Below are 18,761 nucleotides of genomic sequence, written 5' to 3' on the forward strand. Positions count from 1 at the left end.
GAGATTCTCCCGACTGTGGGCGTGACCGCGAGACGACGCGCAGGACAACTAGAAGTGAAAGTGAAAGGAAAATATCTGTGCAGATTCTCCGAGCACAAGGTTGGTTCTGGATTGTTTCGACAAGAGATAAAATGGGAGAGATGTCAGAAGAATAAATGTGAAAACTCTGTCATCATTCAGCCGACTCGCCCTTTAATTGTTTTAAACCTGTTTGACTTTCTTCCCTCTGTTAAACACAAAAGAAGACATTGGAAAACCTGTAACCATTGACTTCCATAGTATACGTTTTTCCTATGCTTTCAGCATTCTTCAAAATAACTTCTTTTGAGTTCAACAGAATAAGGAAACTCATAAAGAGAACCGGTGCAGTGGGTAGTACGATCGCCTCACAGCAAGAAGGTAGCTGGTTCGAGCCTCGGCTATTTCTGAGTGGAGTTTGCATGTTCTCCCCCGTGTTGGCGTGGGTTCCCTCCAGGGGCTCTGGTTTCCCTCACAGTCCAAACACATATGCTGAAGAGGAATTGGTTAAGCTAAATTGTCCATAGTGTATGTGTGTAAATGAGAGTGTATGGGTGTTTCCCAGACTAGTGATGGGTTGTGGCTGGAAGGGCTTTTGCTGCGTAAAACATGCTAGATAAGTTGGCGGTTAATTCCACTGTGGCGACCCCTGATTAATAAAGCTGAAAAGAAATGACTGATGTTTACACCCTCTCACATGCTCTGAACAGAGGATAGTGAACAGCAAATGTTCCTATTTTGGGTGGACTATCCCTTTAAGAAACATTGTTATTCAGGCTTTTTATGTTTTATTCGGTTTTTCCTGCTCTTTATTTGTGTATGCTGAGTATTTATTGCATGCTTTTGACTCGTTCATTCGTTTTCTTTTCGGCTTAGTCCCTTTATTAATCAGGGGTCACCACAGCGGAATGAACCGCCAACTTATCCAGCATATGTTTTAAGCAGGGGATGCCCTTCCAGCTGCAACCCATCACTGCTGAAAAAAACAGCTTAAACCAGCCTAGGCTGATTGGCTGGTTTTAGCTGGTCGACCAGGCTGGTTTTAGAGGGGTTTTGGCCATTTCCAAGCTGGTTTATTCCAGCCATTTCCAGCCTGGTCTTAGCTGGTCAGGCTGGAAAATGAGCAGCTAAAGCCAGCTTTACCAGCTTAGCCAGGCTGGGAGCCCAGCCAAAACCAGCTACGTCCAGCTTAAACCAGGCTGGTCAAGCTGGTTTTATCTGGATTAAGCTGGTAATTTTCCCGCCTGACCAGCTAAGACCAGGCTGGAAATGGCTGGAAACCAAACTGGAAATGGCAAAAACCCCTCTAAAACCAGCTTGGTCGACCAGCTAAAACCAGCCAATCAGCCAAGGCTGGTTTAAGCTGGATTTTTCAGCAGGGTGGGAAACATCCATACACACTCAATCACACACATACACTACGGACAATTTAGCTTACGCAGTTCACCTATAGTGAATGTGTTTGGACTTGTGGGGGTAAACGGAGCACCAGGAGGAAACCCACGCCAACACGGTTTGCCTATGAAGTTAAATGTTGTTCTAAAGGTTGCCATTTATAACAACCCTGCTGAAAAAAACAGCTTAAACCAGCCTAAGCTGGTTGGCTGGTTTTAGCTGGTCGACCGGCCTGGTTTTAGAGGTGTTTTGGCCACTTCCAGGCTGGTTTCCAGCCATTTCCAGCCTGGTCTTAGCTGGTCAGGCTGGAAAATGACCAGCCAAATCCAGCTAAAACCAGCTTGACCAGCCTGGTTTAAGCTGGTTATAGCTGGTTTTAGCTGGACTCCCAGCTTGGCTAGGCTGGTCAAGCTGGTTTTAGCTGGTCATCTCCCAGCCTGACCAGCTAAGACCAGGCTGGAAATGGCTGGAAACCAGCCTGGAAGTGGCCAAAACCCCTCTAAAACCAGGCTGGTCGACCAGCTAAAACCAGCCAACCAGCTTAGGCTGGTTTAAGCTGGATTTTTCAGCAGGGTAATAATAATTACTATTATTATTAACAACGATATTTATTGAATGTAGACTGAACGTCGAGAGGCAGAAAGTGCTCTTCAAATGAAAGTGTTTGTGCTCTGAGTGAGCAGCAGGTGGCGCTAATGCTCTGTTTACCGCGCTTGACCACATAAACAAATATAAACGTCATCAGGCTGCGCTGCATTCTGCTGTGATCGCTGATGATCGGCGAAGAAAGGAGGAAAGGTTCGTGTTCTTGATCATTTATCTTGTTTATAACATTGCCAATCTTGTTCTTTTCTATGCAGATTTAATCATGTATAATACATCTACAATATACATTGTTGTACATTATGTATTATTTTAGTAAACGCATCTGCATTGCATTAACAATGAGAGTGCGTCGAATTTCGCGTTGTATATTGTCAGTTTGGATACACATTGTTAAATAATACCTAGAGAAACGGTTTACCTGCTGGTTAAATTACTGAAACGTTAAATAAATAGCAAGAACCTGCTGGAAAAAGCAACTTAAACTAGCCTAAGCTGGTTGGCTGGTTTTAGCTGGTTGACCAGCCTGGTTTTAGAGGGGTTTTAGCAACTTCCAGGCTGGTTTCCAGCCTGGTATTAGCTGGTCAGGCTGGAAAATGACCAGCTAAAATCTATTTGACCAGCCTGGTTTAAGCTTGACAGGTTTTGGCTAGGCTGGTAAGCTGGGTTTAGCTACTCATCTCCCAGCCTGATCAACTAAGACCAGGCTGGAAATGGCCAAAACCCCTCTAAAACCAGCCTGGTTGACCAGCTAAAACCAGCCAACCAGCCTAGGCTGATTTAAGCTGTTTTTTTCCAGTAGGGAAAAACAAAAAATATGTATTTTTACAAACCTTTTGCAATCATCTGTGACCCAGAACCACAAAACCAGTCATGAAGGGTTTGCTTTATTTATCTTTTTAAACATACAGTTGAGTACAGCGTCTAATGTAATCCCTGCTGACAAATCCTGCTTAAACTAGCCTAGGCTGGTTGGCTGGTTTTAGCTGGTCGACCAGGCTGGTTTTAGAGGGGTTTTGGCCATTTCCAGGCTGGTTTTCAGCCATTTCCAGCCTCGTCTTAGCTGGTCAGGCTGGAAAATGACCAGCTAAAGCCAGCTTGACCAGCCTGGTTTAAGCTGGACATAGCTGGTTTTAGCTAAGCTGGTCAAGCTGGTTTTAGCTGGTCATCTCCCAGCCTGACCAGCTAAGACCATGCTGGTCCATGCCTAGGCTGGTTTAAGCTGTTTTTTCAGTAGGGATGGCCGAGATACATTTGTAAATATCCTTCAATTAAATAAAAAAAGCAACGCAACTATTAATTAAAATAAAATTGTGATATACAGTAGGAAATTTGCGAAATATCTTCATGTACATTGCCAAATTAACTCCTATTGTATATTAGGGGTGGGCGGTACACCAGTGTCATAGTCATCACCGGTGTGACATTGTGCCACGACATGGATTTTTTTAATACCGTCAATACCGTAATAAATCAATTATACTCCATCCATGAACGGCTGCGTTTACATCAATAATAGCTCATTCTAAATAATAAGGCATTCAATTTTCTTCAAACGTTCAGTTGTGGTCTGAGAAGAGATGAGTGGAGTGTCAGAACCAGACGGAGAGACAGAGGCCGCTGTTGAGGAAACTGCAGCAGGGCATTGACATGGTGGTAACGGCTGACAGTGACTCTGATCCACTGAAGTGGTCTCCAATGTTTCCGTGCATTAGCCATCTGGCAAAAAAAATACTTGTGCATCCCAGCCACAAGCTCACCCTCCGAGCGTGCATCCAGCACAGGGGGCAATATTGTAACAAGCTCCAGGGCATCACTGAAGCCGGAAAATGTTGACAGGCTGGTGTTCCTGGCAAAGAACTTGACTGTCTAGTTTCATCAGAGTTCAGATGAAGGGAGAGTTAGCTTTTGTGAAAAGTACACATTATCACACCAGGGTTCAACGCTAAGGATTTTTTTTTACTGGGCCGATTGGGCCAATGGTTGAGATTTTAGCCCCTTTCACACATACAGACCTTTCCGGAAAATTACCGGCAATTTTCCGGAAAGGTTGTATGTGTGAACAGGTCCTTTTTGAAAATACCGGTAAATTCGTTCTGGCTATTTTCCGGAAAGAGAAGTTGTAACATTACCGGCAATTTGCCGGAATGCTGCGCTGTGTGAACGCAGAAGGAAGATTGCCGTAATAAGCCCGTGCACGTCTAGAACGTGCTGACGTGAGACGTCTGCTTTAGCCAATCACAACAGTCAGACGCATTTACGTCCGCACGGTTTGTGAGAATAAAAGCCTTTCCAGACACATTTAGCTGCTAGAAGTTAGTCAGATCACGTTTATATGTTCTTCTTAATGCTAACTGTGCAAATAATCATCGATGAGATGCTTATGATAAGCCGTTGTTTGTTTACCTTCAAGCTTTGCGTGTGCCCATGAAACAGCCTGTGAGCGCCTGCACACGCACATATTATGAACATCTCGACATGCGAAAGTGATCCTGCGAAAGTTGTTCACAATATTGATCATCCACAGAGTTTGTAATTTAGTCAAATGTTTACAAATACAAGCGCAGCCATTTAAAGCTCATTTGTGGTGAATGATGTCAGAATTTACCGGTATTTTGGAATGGATGTGTGAATGCTCTTTTCCGGAAAAATTCCGTAACGTCCTCGCCTGTGTGAACAGCGCTTTTTTGAATATACCGGTAAAGTCGTTCCGTAAATTTTCCGGATATTTACCGGTATCACTGTGTGAAAGGGGCTTTTGACTTGCCCTGCCAAAGTTTTCACTGGCCCCACCAAAAAGAAAAAAAAGTGAGCTATTTCTTAGCCACACATTTTAAATAATGGGACAAAATAATGTATGTGAATGTAGAATTTAAACATTTAAAAAATGTTAATAAATGTATAATGAGCTAAATTCTAGATTTTATGCAACGAAAGAGCAGTATGGAAAATGTGCTGGTGTTTTATTGCAATTCTAAATTATTTTTTTATAAAAATGGCTTGACAAACTGAGGACAACTCTTTGTTTTTTTTGGGTTTCTGAATTTTGTACCCATGTAAATTGTCTGCTTCCAAGACTTCAGAAACAGACGTTTTCTTTGAGCCTCATAGTTTGATTCATGTTGACATCTTTTCGCTGTACTAGTTTCAAATTTACAAAAAAAATAATAATAATAATAACGAGCTCATTAGGGATGTAACGGTATCAGAATTTCACGGTACGATAATACCTCGATATGAATGGCACGGTGCGGTATTTATTGATTGATTTACAGGAAAACAAAACTAATGAAAAGACTCGAAAAAAGTGCCAAAAGTGTTTATTTACCTTAGCACTGAACATATCAATGACATACAAATTAGCCATCTATCTGTGAGTTTCGAAACAGGAACTTCAATTTTTCAATTTTAATAAAAAAAAACTATTAAACTATATAAAAAAATAAAGTTTCAATTTAGTATTGTCGAAAACTCATCACATTCAACATTTAATCACTCACTCACTTAGATAGAGATGGGGTTTTGTTTTTAAGAAAAATTATCATATATATATAATCTGGCAAAAGCTGGGATCTCTGGGCATTTACAATGTCCACTGCAACAGAAAAAACCCCTCTCATTTGGGACTGAGGTTTCTGGGACAGAGAGATTTGATTTAGCCGATGTTGACCGCAGTGGGTACCGCTGTTCATTGTCTTTCCACCACTTGAGAGGACAAGCCATGAGTGAGATAGAGGTCTCTTTACGGTACAAGTCAATGTCTGCATCAATCTAACAAGTGTGCTGTGTTCTGCAGTCCCCATGACTGTTATTAGTCGTATTCCCCGACTTATATTTCACCACAGTCTGGCAGTGCCTGCATACTGTTTTTCTCTTTGTCACCTTTTCTCCTTTTTCGTATCTTTTTAGAAAGAAACCAAAATGCTTCCACACATCCGATTTAAAACCCACTTTAGGTCCGATCATTTCCAGCTCTTTTTCTTCACCGCTACTAGCAGCACACTCCATTTCCGCATTACTGGATCTGTAATGACAACAGACCGCAAAGGATGATGACCACGCCTAGGCTGATGGGAATTGTAGTTCCCGCTACCTCCCGTTCGCTTCATTCTCCTGAGCAAACTTTTCTCAGAAATATAGTTTTATTGAGTAATGCGCCTACGGTAATATTGAACAAAATTACTATTGCGGTATGACGGTATTTACAATATTGTTACATCCCTAGAGCTCATCGTTACTGGCCGATAGGGGTCAGTGACAATCCTGTCTACTGTCCCGAGCATCTTTCACGCTGGGCCTGGGCCACTGGGCAGTCCTTATTGTTGAGCCCTGTACATTGTTCTTGTGTCATTACACTGCTAATTTTTGTTTTGGTGTACACCGTTAAGTAAGATCTTTAAGTTTTTTTTTTTTTTTTTTTTTTTTGCAAAATAAATATGTTGAGAATGCATAATACTCTCCCATGTCTCTTTTAGATAAAGATGCCTACCATTTACTTATTATATTATAAAAATATGAACTTTATTTACATACTAAAGGGACAGGCTACTCCTCCCAAAATGTACTAAAAAAAAGCATATTATACCGTGATATTATACTGTCACCGTTCAAAAGATGAAAAATACCGTGATATTAATTTTAGGTCATATCGCCAACCCCTATTGTATATTGACTGAGGTAAAGTTGGTTTCATGTTCACACGTTCATTCATTTCAGAACAGTAAGAACTTGCGATGCACTACTGTGAATATTTTGTCTCATTTAGGATGCGAGTATGACTTCAAAACAACATTAGCACTAGGGGTGGCTGACATGAAACTGACGTTTCGACACAGTGTCGAGATCCCGAAGCGCAAGTGTTTCGAAACACTGCACCGAAGCACCCAAGTCACGTGACTAAAGCCTGGTTTATACTTCTGCGTCAAGTGACCGGCGTAACTCACGGCGCAGGCAACGCGTGTAGCTGTGCATTTATACTTCTGCGCGCTGTCTCTGCTGGTCTGCATTAACACTTCCGAAACGCTAGTTGGCAGTGAGGTTTAAATGTTCCTCTGTGTCGAGTTTCTTCGCTTCTGTTTTGCGTTTTCTGAACACTTCCTGGTTGTACAAGTGACTCAAACTCGCTCATTTTGAGGCAGGAACCGGCGGACGTGCAACAACTTTAACTATGAGGTAAACACAAAACAAAACTTTCCATCCGGAGCTCCTTCACAGGACTCCACACTTGTAAACAATTGCTCCATCAGGCTCGCACCATTCGCGCGGCTCTCGGTCCCGCCCAGACTCGTCAGCGCTACCAAGCCGACCAATCACAGAGCTTGAGCTACGCGTCGTTGCGACATGTAGTTACAATTTTTGAGAGGTGCCGACAGCCACGGCGAAGGGCTATCCGTCAGCGCCGTAGCATACGCCGGCGTTTGACGCAGAAGTATAAATCAGCCTTAAAGTGTTTCGAAACACCTGGTCACGTGACTAAAGCGATTCAAAGCATGGATCAGCTTAAAAGCGTTTCGAGACCTGGCGAATCTTCATTTGGCTGCCAAGGCCGAAAAAATTCCCGGTTCATATGTCCTAGTGGACTGTACGTGTGCACGCTGATACCATGCTTCGAATTACGTTTTGGGTTCGAATCCCGACTTGTACAAATATTCTGAAATCATGGTTTCATGTATTTTAATCATGTTTCTGTTTTGTGTAGCCTAAATAGGATACAGCTGCAGTTGCGCCCTCAATATAGCATCATTTTTGTAACACTGTAAAACTATAATTAATAATTTTACAGTACTGTGATGTAAGGGTGTCACAATCCTCCAAATCCTCGATTCGATTACATTTTCGATTCTAAAGGCACGATTCGATTTTCGATTATGAATAATTAATTAATGACCAATTAATTATATGTAGCCTACCGTTTAAACTACCTGACCTGCATGGTCTTTGTTTTACCCATAAACAAATCATACAGTAAATGAATAAAGGCAAGATACACACATAATTACCACCTGTCAATCACTTTTTTCTGCGGGACTCGTGAATAGGCAGTGATCTGTGTCGTTATAATGGCGTCGGTAAAAAAAGACGCACAACCAACAGGAACCAGCCAACAGTATCTGAGGTGTTCGCTAAAATGACTAAGTACAAGTGAGTGAAAGATTGAAGCAGTCCTCTGACTGCCTGGACCTGCTGTCTCGAGCGCATGGCTGTGTGTGCGTCTGTGTCTGTGTGGTCACGTGATGTGCATTTTCAGAGGTAGAGAGGAAGGAGGGCTGCTCGGAAATGCTACACGCCACTGTGGATGTCAAATCGTTGTCGTTCTAAAATGCCATTTAAAAACAAAGACAGTGTAAACAGGGCCTGAGTGTGTACTTTTCGCGAGCGGATTTGCAACGGGGGCAGGCGGAGGATCGCGATGCCGGTGTTTATCGGACGAGCCGTACGTAATACGTACAAAGCAGAGCTTGCAAAACTGTGTTTTTTTTATTTGTCGACAACAGGAACGCTGTCAACATAACTCACTGGAAATTCAAAATGCTTCCACACCGGCGACTTCATTGAAAGAGGAGAGGGTTTAAGTTCTGTCGACAGGTCTCCTGCTTCTGCAGTTTAACAAGCACTTCAACAAGCCTGTTTTTCCCCGCTTGGCAAGCCAAGCTGACGTGACATGGGGGCGTGGCAGCATCGACGATTCTATTTTTTGATTCAATAATCGAAATTGAGCATAAATTTCGATCGATTTCGATTTAAAATAATCGAAATCGTGACACCCCTACTGTGATGGATGGTTGGGTTTTGGGTTTGGGTAGACATTAATAAAATACAATAAATGGGAAATTTAATGAATAATATAAATAATTCTTGATAACTTTAGATCACAGTTTCTGATCTAGCATTACATCCCTGTTTTAAGACCAAATCAAGACATATTTATTAACAAATTGTTTATTCGGATATCAGACCAATGTTGAAACAAAACGATACAAGAGCAATGCATAACCAACTGGTATTAAAGCACTTCAAAACTACATCGACCTGGATTCGATCCCACTATTCCTGCATGGAAGACAAACACCTTAACCACTCCACTATATTACTTGAAGGTTGGATAATGCAAAGTGGGGTTTAATGCCTCAATTTGCTCAACTGTTCTTTGCTGAAGCCGTTTCAGTGCAATACATAAAAAAATGACCACTAGGTGTCACTGTAGAGTGGGGTTTCGAAACGTTTCGAAGTTTGCTTCGACTGTTTCAGTGTTTCACGAAGCCTCGCTTTGCCCACCACTAATTAGCACTAGTTAATTGACTGTGATCAGTGTTGTACTTTGATGGTCTTTGGCAGCTAATAGGATTCCACCATTTAGAACTGGCAAAGAATACAGAAATTATATTACGAAGAGTTTAAGCTTAAATGTGCAAATATAAAACCAGCTTTACCTCCTTTAATTGTATAGGGGTAGATTCACAGTCCACATGCAAAGATTATAAAATGCATACACAAATACAAATGTTCATACTTTAAAGAAAAATCATAATATTACATATTTTCAAGGATTTATCATGCTGATGACCGTTAAACGCGTCTTAATAGTCTTGTGAAAAGAGTCCATTAGTAGATCATCCATATTTTTTAGCAATATTAAAAGAAAAGTTTCACATGAACACATTTTTACAAATGAATCCACTATATACACCAGCTTATTCACCAATTAGATGTTTAGAAGTAATATAGCCTTTACATTTCAATATTATTGTTTATATTTCTATTTTTATACACTGCAAAAAATGCTTTTCTTACTTAGATTTTTTTTTGTCTTGTTTCTGGTCCAAATATCTAACAATTCCTAAATCACGAAGAATTTTCTAGACAAGCAAAACATACTGTCTTGTTTTGAGAAAAAATATGCCAATATTAAGTGAGTTTTTCCGTAAAACAAGCAAAATAATCTGCCAATGGGGTAAGCAAAATAATCTTACGTCAAAAGAAAAAAACAAGATTAATTTGCTTACCCCATTGGCAGATTATTTTGCTTGTTTTAAGGAAAAACTCACTTAATATTTGCATGTTATTTCTGAAAACAAGACAATTTGTTTTGCTTGTCTAGAAAATGCTTATTGATATAAGAAATTTTAGATATTTAGACTAGAAATAAGACAAAAAATCTAAGCAAGAAAAGCATTTTTTTTTTGCAGTGTAGAATATCAATATGGTCATTTTATTGCAACTGGCACAGGCTTAAATCATAGGTCTCGAACTGGAATCCTGGTGGGCCGCAGCTCTGCACAGTTTTGCTTCAACCCTAATCAAACACAGATGATCCGACTAACCAAAATGTTCAAGAGACTAATAAACAGGTATGAGTTGGAGCTAAACTATGCAGAGCTGCGGCCCTCCAGGAATTGAGACCCCTGGCTTAAATGCAGTCTTATAGAATCAAAGATTATTAAATGTGCGTTACTTAAACCCACAGAGGAAAACTCCTGCTGAAGCGACTGATCTCCACACTGTTATAAAGATGGCGTTTATTAAAGAGGAGAGTGAAGACCTGAAGATTGAAGACACATTCAGAATCAAATATGAAGATTCGCAGGAACAAACAGGTTGGTTTTCACTTTCAAAGCTCAATTGTTTAATTATTTAATTTAATTTGTTAGTCTTTTTTTTTTTTTTAAATCATAAAAACAAAGCAAAGAAATTCATTCATTCATTTTCTTGTCGGCTTAGTCCCTTTATTAATCCGGGGTCGCCTCAGCGGAATAAACCGCCAACTTATCCAGCAAGTTTTTACGCAGCGGATGCCCATCTAGCCGCAACCCATCTCTGGGAAACATCCACACACACATTCACACACACACACGTACACCACGGACAATTTAGCCTACCCAATTCACCTGTATCGCATGTCTTTGGACTGTGGGGGAAACCGGAGCAAACCCACGCGAATTCAGGGAGAACAAGCAAACTCCACACAGAAACGCCAACTGAGCCGAGGTTCGAACCAGCGATCTTCTTGCTGCCTCGCCCCAAAGCAATGAAATATTAGTTTTATATTTGTCACTGAAATATTAATTTATATCAAGTTGAGTTCTTATTTCTGGTTTAATTTTGCTTTAAATCTTCTGCAATTCAAAAATATACTAAACTGACAGATTTACAAAAACATAAATACCTTTCACAGAAAAGATATGCTGCTACTTTTAAGGAGCTTTCTCAGATTTTATGATAGACTTCTGGCACAAAAAAGGTCTAGAAATTAGCAGCTTTTTACTTTCAGTAGAAGGTTGTAGCTACAGAAGAGCCCGAGCTTTAAATGGAAAAATCATCCAAACGTTTTGGTCATTTTTGAGCAAGATGCCTAATAGCCCAATAAACAGATTTATTATTCTATGCTGAACTTAAATTGCTGCCACCTGAGCCAGAGATTAAAAATGTAAAGCTGCGGTCACACTTGAGTTTGTGCGTGCAAAATTCTGTCGTATGGCGCTGCGGAACGGTCCGGGATTAAACAAGATGATTAGTCATTTAAAAAAGCGAGCGATTGTTCTATGTTTTAAATTTCTGTCCAGAGAGGTCATGGTTTGATCTTCGATTGGTCTCACACAGTCGATTGATAAGATTTCGCAGGTCAGTTCACCAAGCTTGAACTTTCCAATGCATCGATCTGCGAAACTTGACGCATGACCTTACGTTTCTGGTCTGATGCATTCCCGTGCATCACTTTTTTAATCTTTATTCTTTTTAACCCCGCCTGTTTTCGCAGCACCGTACGACTAAATTTTGCATGCACAGACTCTAGTAGAGTAGGATCTGAAGAAGAACTTGGTAATTAAAGACAGGTGTGTTTGATCAAGGTTGCAGCAGAACTGTGCAGGAAGGTAGATCTCCAGGAACAGGATTTAACACCTCTGCTCTAAATATTTTAACATTTGTTGCTATATACCTGTAATTTGGGCTAATCTTTAACACTGTCTTTTTTGCTTCAGACCCGATTATGCTGAAAGAGGAGACTCGAGATCTGAATGAATTGAATATTGATGATCCCCACAGAAATCATTTCATAACTGGAGAGGGATCTTGTAGATGCCCACAAACTGAAAACTCTTCCTCACAAACAACAAACAAATGTTACGAGTGTGAAAAAGGTTTCGAACATAAAAAAACCTTTAAAGAGCACATGCTAACGCACTTTATAGATGGCTGTTTTATATGCCAGAAGTGTGGAAGGAGATGCAAAAACTGGAGAACCTTCGAGAAGCACATGAAAGTTCACACTGGAGAAAAACCTTTCAGCTGCCAAGAGTGTCCAAAGACTTTCGCCCGAAAGGATAAACTCAAACTCCACATGAGAGTTCACACTGGAGAGAAACCGTTCACGTGCCAAGAGTGTGGAAAAAGTTTTGCTCAAAAGGGATACCTCAAAATCCACATGCGATTTCACTCCGGAGAGAAGCCTTTCACCTGCCCAGAGTGTGGAAAGAGCTTCATTCAACAAGGAGACCTAACGGTCCACATGAGGATTCACACTGGAGAGAAGCCTTACACTTGCCAACAGTGCGGAAAGGGTTTTTCTCACACTTTAAGCCTCAACATCCACATGAGAGGTCACACCGGAGAAAGGCCTTTCAGCTGCCAGCAGTGTGGAAAGAGTTTCAGTCAACTAGTGGGCCTTAAATTCCACATGAGAATTCACACCGGAGAAAAACCCTTCAGCTGCCAACAGTGTGGAAAGAGTTTCAGAGTGAAGACGAACCTCACAGCGCACATGATCGTTCACACTGGAGAAAAGACTTTCACCTGCCAGGAGTGTGGTGCGAGTTTCAGAGTTCGAAAGAAACTTTCTTCTCACATGAGAGTTCACGGGTTGTCAGAGTTAGAAGTCTGAAAAGACTTTTGCAAAATTAATTTATTCAGCAGGTCTGAGTGTGGTAAGACGGTTAAAAACAAGTGATTTCCTAACTCACCTGTGCCCTCACCCTCATGGTAATAGGGTACCAGCGAGCCCTTAAAAACACGTTCAACTAATTTTAGTCCACAGAAAAGCTTACAAATTATTCCTGTCCAAATATTCACACTTGTGGTCCTGGCCACCTGAGTGGAACTCCATTTCCCACAATCTCCTGCGCTGATTACTCACTCACCTGTTTCCCATTGTCTATTTAAGCCACACGCGAGCTCACACATATTGCGAAGTCTAGTGTTTCCTGGCTGACCTAGGGTTTTCCTACTTTGGATTTCTGTGTTTGACTCTGGACTGCTCTCTTGTTCTGCGATTTGTTTATGCTGCCTGCCCTTGAAATCATGGTTTTCTCTCTATGGTTGTATCCGAGATCGCCCCCTTTACCCGCATACACTAATGAATTGTGAATCATACTGAACGAATCGTAATGAGCTTATGAATCATGCACTAGTGAATTGGAGCTCTAAGAACACTAATGTGGATTGTGTTTTGATTGTGTTTTGCTGTTCGATGAAAATAAAATAATGTTGACCGTGTTTGCGATGGTTATTTAAAACTTACTGTCTATTAGTAATTAAACAAAGTATTTACATTTCTTTTATGTATGATTCTGCCATGGTGGCATCAAATTAAACAGTTGTAAAGCCAACTAGCTACCTAGAAGCTTGCAATGCGTGCCACGCCTCAAAGTTCTGCTGATTGGCCCACTGCTTTGGGACTGACGTTAGTGAGTGGTGCAGCGGGTCAAAGTTTTGATCTTGACACTGTGCCTAAAAAGCACGGTGCAAAGGTGTGTATAACAATCGAGTATGTCCAAGCGTAATTACCAGGGCTGCCAACTCTCATGCATTTGGCATGAGACTCCCACAAGCTGGGCTTCCAGCTAACTCTATCAAGCCTCTTCAGCTGCTCCAGAACGCAGCAGCACGAGTGGTCTTCAATGAACCTAAACAAGCACATGTCACTCCGCTGCTCATCCGTTTGCACTGGCTGCCAGTTGCTGCTCGCATCAAATTCAAAGCTCTGATGTTTGCCTACAAAGTGACTTCTGGCCTTGCTCCTTCTTATCTGCTCTCACTTCTGCAGATCTATGTGCCCTCCAGAAACTTGCGTTCTGTGAATGAACGTCGCCTCGTGGTTCCATCCCAAAGAGGGAAGAAATCACTTTGCGAACACTCATGCTCAATCTGCCCAGTTGGTGGAATGAACTCCCTAACTGCATCAGAACAGCAGAGTCACTCGCTGTTTTCAAGAAACGACTAAAAAATCAACTATTTAGTCTCCACTTCACTTCCTAATCTGCAATTGCCTCTCTGGATATCACACTAACTGTACCAAAAAAAAAAAAAGTACTAATACTTTCCTTCTTAGACTTTACAGACCTGAAACTTGCCTATAGCACTTATTCATTGTTGCTCTTATAGTTGTGTAAGTTGCTTCCTTGTCCTCATTTGTAAGTCGCTTTGGATAAAAGCGTCTGCTAAATGACTAAATGTAAATGTAAATTAGCAGGATTCTTTCCTACCCAACACTCCACTTTTTTTCACGCATGCCGCCACACTGCCCATTACCACCCCCATCCCTATTTATAACTTACTAGCCGCTTAAGATCGCCACCCCCACCCGCTCTTCTCTTATGATCGCTACCACCACCCAAACATCCCTCCCCATCCCCTGCGGGTTCAATTATTCCCTGCTTATGTTCGCCATCCACCCACCCACCCCCTTTCCCCTTACTATTTGGGGCCGACAATAACTGTAAATACCAATATATTTTGAGGGCAGGGAACAAATTCAACCCTGCATTTACTAAGAATATTAATGGAAATATAAGTCACTGTGCCATCTGTGCCAGTCTGAGTACCTTCTTGTTTTGAATCTTAAATTTAATGCACAGTTAATGTTTTTCTGGTGTTTTAAGCCTGGTTTATATTTCTGCGTCGAGTGATCGACATCACCCACGGCGCATGCCTTGCATGTAGTCCTGCATTTGTTTATGTTGCTCTGCAATAACATTTCCAAAACGCTAGCTAGCAGTAAGTGTTATGTTTCTCTGTGTTTTGTTTTTTCTGAATGCAACCTTAATGTACAAGTGGCTCAAACTCGCTCATTTTGAGGCCGGAATCGGCGGATGTGCAACAACTTTAATCATAAGGTAAACGCAAAACAAAATTTTCCATCTGGAGCTTCTTCATGTAACTCGACTCTTGTAAACACTCGTTCCAACAGGTTCGCTCAGCTCTCGGTCCCACCCACGGACGCCAATCCCAGAGCTTGCGCTACGCGTTGTTGCGATGTGTAGTTACATATTTTGAGAGGTGTACATCAACCATGAGGAGAGCTTTCTACATAATTCAACAACTTGACATTACCAAGATGACATAACTTGTTATAAATCTGTCATGAACATGATTGTAATGAGGCCATTGTAATTGTCAAAATGTTTTAACACTGCCATTAGTATTTTTCTACAGTGGTACAAATTGATTTTGTAATTAAAAAATAACAATTTGATGTGTTCCATGTAGCCTAAACGTCAGCAAAAAGCCTAATTTTAGGCTACACTACAGTTAATATTACTATTTTACAATTATTTGTAAACCTAGTGCGTTTTAAAATGCGTTTAAATTAATTATTGTGTTTTTAATAAACATGGTTATCATCAATGGTAACAGACAGAATTTCTCAACATTGACTTGGTTCAATGTGTATAACATGGTTAATAACAATATGAAACCAAAATAAAAAATTTCAAATTATATATGTACACAAACAAACACACACATATGAATATATACATATATGCATACAGAAACCTGTAAATAAGCATAAGAAAATAAACTATATAATGTCAGAGAAGTACATAAATGAAAAAAGTGTCTACTAAAATTATTGTAAAACGTCAAACAGAAAGAAAAGATAGTTTGTGGTCACCTATATCCTGAGACATTTTGTTTCTCGTGCGTCGTTTAATTAAATCACTTAAGTTTTAATAATGGAGATCAAATTGTCATGTATTTGGTTCCAATTGAAGGATTGATAAAATCTTTGCTCTGTTAATTTAGGCAGTGGACTGTTCTAGTCGAACAATGTCTATAAAATAGTACAACCATTGCTGAACTGACAGGAGATTAGGAGGGAACCGGGAACTGATGTTTTCTTTGCATCTGTTAATCCTGAGAAAAAAAGTTCGTTTTTAATTCAAAGTCAGGGTTACTGAAGAATCATCATTTAAAATCCGTTTTGTATATTAATATAGTTCTGTCTTTATCCATCAAAATAATGATCATTTTAATGTTTTAATCAATTATGGCCTTTGATTTTTTTTAAATGTGGAATGGCGGGGGGGTGCGTTTCTCGGCTCAACCCCAATAATATCCAGCTGCAGGCCCGCAGAACCACACACGTTTTAGGCACACACAATCTAGGCAAACCATATATGGTTACGACGGATGTTAATGTTATTAACGTCTTTTTGAACATCGTCATCTATATATTTTGATATATGTGGTTAATAAATATTGTACACAAGAAACAACAGTGTTTACTTTACTTTATTTCACAAATATTGCGATCGAAACGGCCGAATGGGGAGCAGTGTTTCCGATCGCCATTCAATACAATAGACTGAACAGTTTTTAATCAGTCATTATAGCTGATCAGTCATTATCTGACAATAATATAGCACATACTCATTTGCTGGCCTTGCTGAACGATCTAATTTGGACATGTTTAGTTTATATAATGCATTAATTTTTGATGAAGGAAATAATAGCAAGTTAATATAGGCAATAATACATTATATGCAATAAAAATATTTTTACAAGTAAGAAATGTATAACACTGTATTAATATTTTACTCAAGCGATTTAATAGTGTTTATTTATTTGCTTAACTTTCTAATAATCTTTTAATTAATGATTTCCCACATTTAATACTGTAGTAATTTATAGTAAGCAAATAAAGCAAATAAAAAAAATAGGAACAAATTAACTATTAATAATAAAAAAATAATAAGTAAATATATATATATATATATATATATATATATATATATATATATATATATATATATATATATATACTTATTATAATCAGTATATATATATATATATATATATATATATATATATATATATATATATATATATATATATATAAAGTGACATATTATAGTTTGCTTTTTATATTTTACAACAAAGTGATTTTAACCAAGTAGGATAATATTAAGACCTTGAATTAATTTATTACACTTAATCCAACAATTACACGGTCTATGATTTCTTTGTGTATGTGGACACATGAATAAAGTCATAAGTGTCTTTAACCAATTATTTTTATTTACATAATTTGAGTTCAGAAACTGCAGAGATGTTATAATCATCGTAACGATATAATAATAATAATAATAATAATAATAATGACTGAAATGGGAAACCATACTTGGAAATTCAATAGGTGGCGACTATATATGGTTTGCCTAAATCGTGTGTCCTAGATTGTGTGTGCTGCGGGCCTGCAGCTGGATATATCTCGGCTCAACACACGGTGAGAAAAGAGGGGTCTTTTATTTTGACACTCGCTACCAGTCCATGATGGTGAACTGCGCATGCTCCGGGACCCGCTGACTGCGCTCAGAAGAACTACAGACGATCTGAGGAGCAGACTTGAACCTATGGAGTTTTCATTCATTATCCCGCTTTACAGGTAAATATAAACATGAAGAAGATAAACTTACAGCGACTGCAATGTTACAACGTCTGGTGAATGTAAAAGCTGAACTGTTATGCAGTTTAAAAACGTTTTCATACGTTAGATGATGTTCACGCTGACGTTAAACATAGGCAGTTAAATATGCACCATTGATTGTTATATCTGTCTGTGGTGTTGAATTTTTAGTTCTTGAGGCAATAGCTGTTGGTTTGTACACGTAAGGAGTTAATGTATAGCTTTACATTATTATATTAACGTTTATTTGAAACTCGGTCCTTGTGTTTGGCGCGCTTGGTAGTCACGTGATAAAGGAATGCATAACAAATCCTGCATAGGGTGGCTCTCTAAATGTACTCATAACAGTTGTATTTTACACAGACTTAAATAAAATATGTTGCTGAAATTATACTATATTACATATATGAATACATTAATATAGACCGGTTCAATGTGGTCATGTCATTAGCCCATGAACATTTGGACCTGGTTTTGGCTAGGCTGGTCAAGTTGGTTTTAGCTGGTCATCTCCCAGCCTTTCACATTTTAAATCCAATGCCTCATTATTAAATTGTTAAAATGACAATAATTACATGAAATATTCTTAAGAATAAAATATGTTCTTTGGAAAAGTGTACTTGCATCGTGATAATATTATATTGTCATTCTTCGGTTTTGTCTTAAAAATGGTCTTAAAATGACAATAATATTGTTTATTTCCATTGTAATTCAAATAATACAAATGTTTAAAGTTTTAGGTAAAGACGTCAAACTATGCCCAAGCATGCGAGCTAACCTACTATATTGTGTAACCGATAAATAACCGAGTCGTCACTCTTCATTACCCAACCAATATCAGCGTTAGCAAAAAGTTAAATGTTAGAATGTAATGTTTTTAAAAAAATAGTAGCTAAATGTAATATTAATAAGATTTTAAGGCATTAGTGTAGCAAAACAGAGAGCTGTCTACCCTAGATTATCATTCAACCTAGCTGCAGCGCATGTGAAAGCTGGATCCGCAGCAAATCCACTTACTCAACCGCACTACAGCCTACCTATTTCATTTATAACACTGCAATCTTGA

The 18,761-nt window shown here is 39.4% G+C and overlaps 2 protein-coding genes across 4 annotated transcripts in view; both read left to right on the forward strand.

Moving 5' to 3' along the window:
* Window positions 1-18,761, forward strand: part of zgc:165515 — a 116,112-nt gene that overhangs the window by 88,721 nt on the left and 8,630 nt on the right. Inside the window, 1 exon segment of one of the 2 annotated variants that reach the window (NM_001099227.1) lies at window positions 17,589-17,674. The exons of the other annotated variant lie outside the window; for it this stretch is intronic. The gene's annotated coding sequence lies outside the window, so the exon portion shown is untranslated. 2 annotated transcript variants of the gene reach the window in all.
* On the forward strand, window positions 2,167-13,503 carry LOC100001832 (uncharacterized). 2 transcript variants are annotated; one of them, XM_087250375.2, is made up of 4 exons: window positions 2,167-2,211; window positions 3,580-3,672; window positions 10,481-10,610; window positions 11,994-13,503. In XM_087250375.2, exons 2-4 carry the CDS (start codon window positions 3,667-3,669, stop codon window positions 12,890-12,892), a joined length of 1,035 nt encoding a protein of 344 aa, XP_087106501.1. In that variant the 5' UTR covers window positions 2,167-2,211; window positions 3,580-3,666; the 3' UTR covers window positions 12,893-13,503. The 2 variants fall into 2 exon arrangements, with proteins under 2 accessions (XP_087106501.1, XP_087106502.1); XM_087250376.2 differs by lacking the exon at window positions 3,580-3,672.

Source organism: Danio rerio, chromosome 4, assembly GCF_052040795.2.
Source record: "Danio rerio strain M-AB ecotype USA chromosome 4, GRCz13ab, whole genome shotgun sequence".
NCBI lineage: Eukaryota > Metazoa > Chordata > Actinopteri > Cypriniformes > Danionidae > Danio > Danio rerio.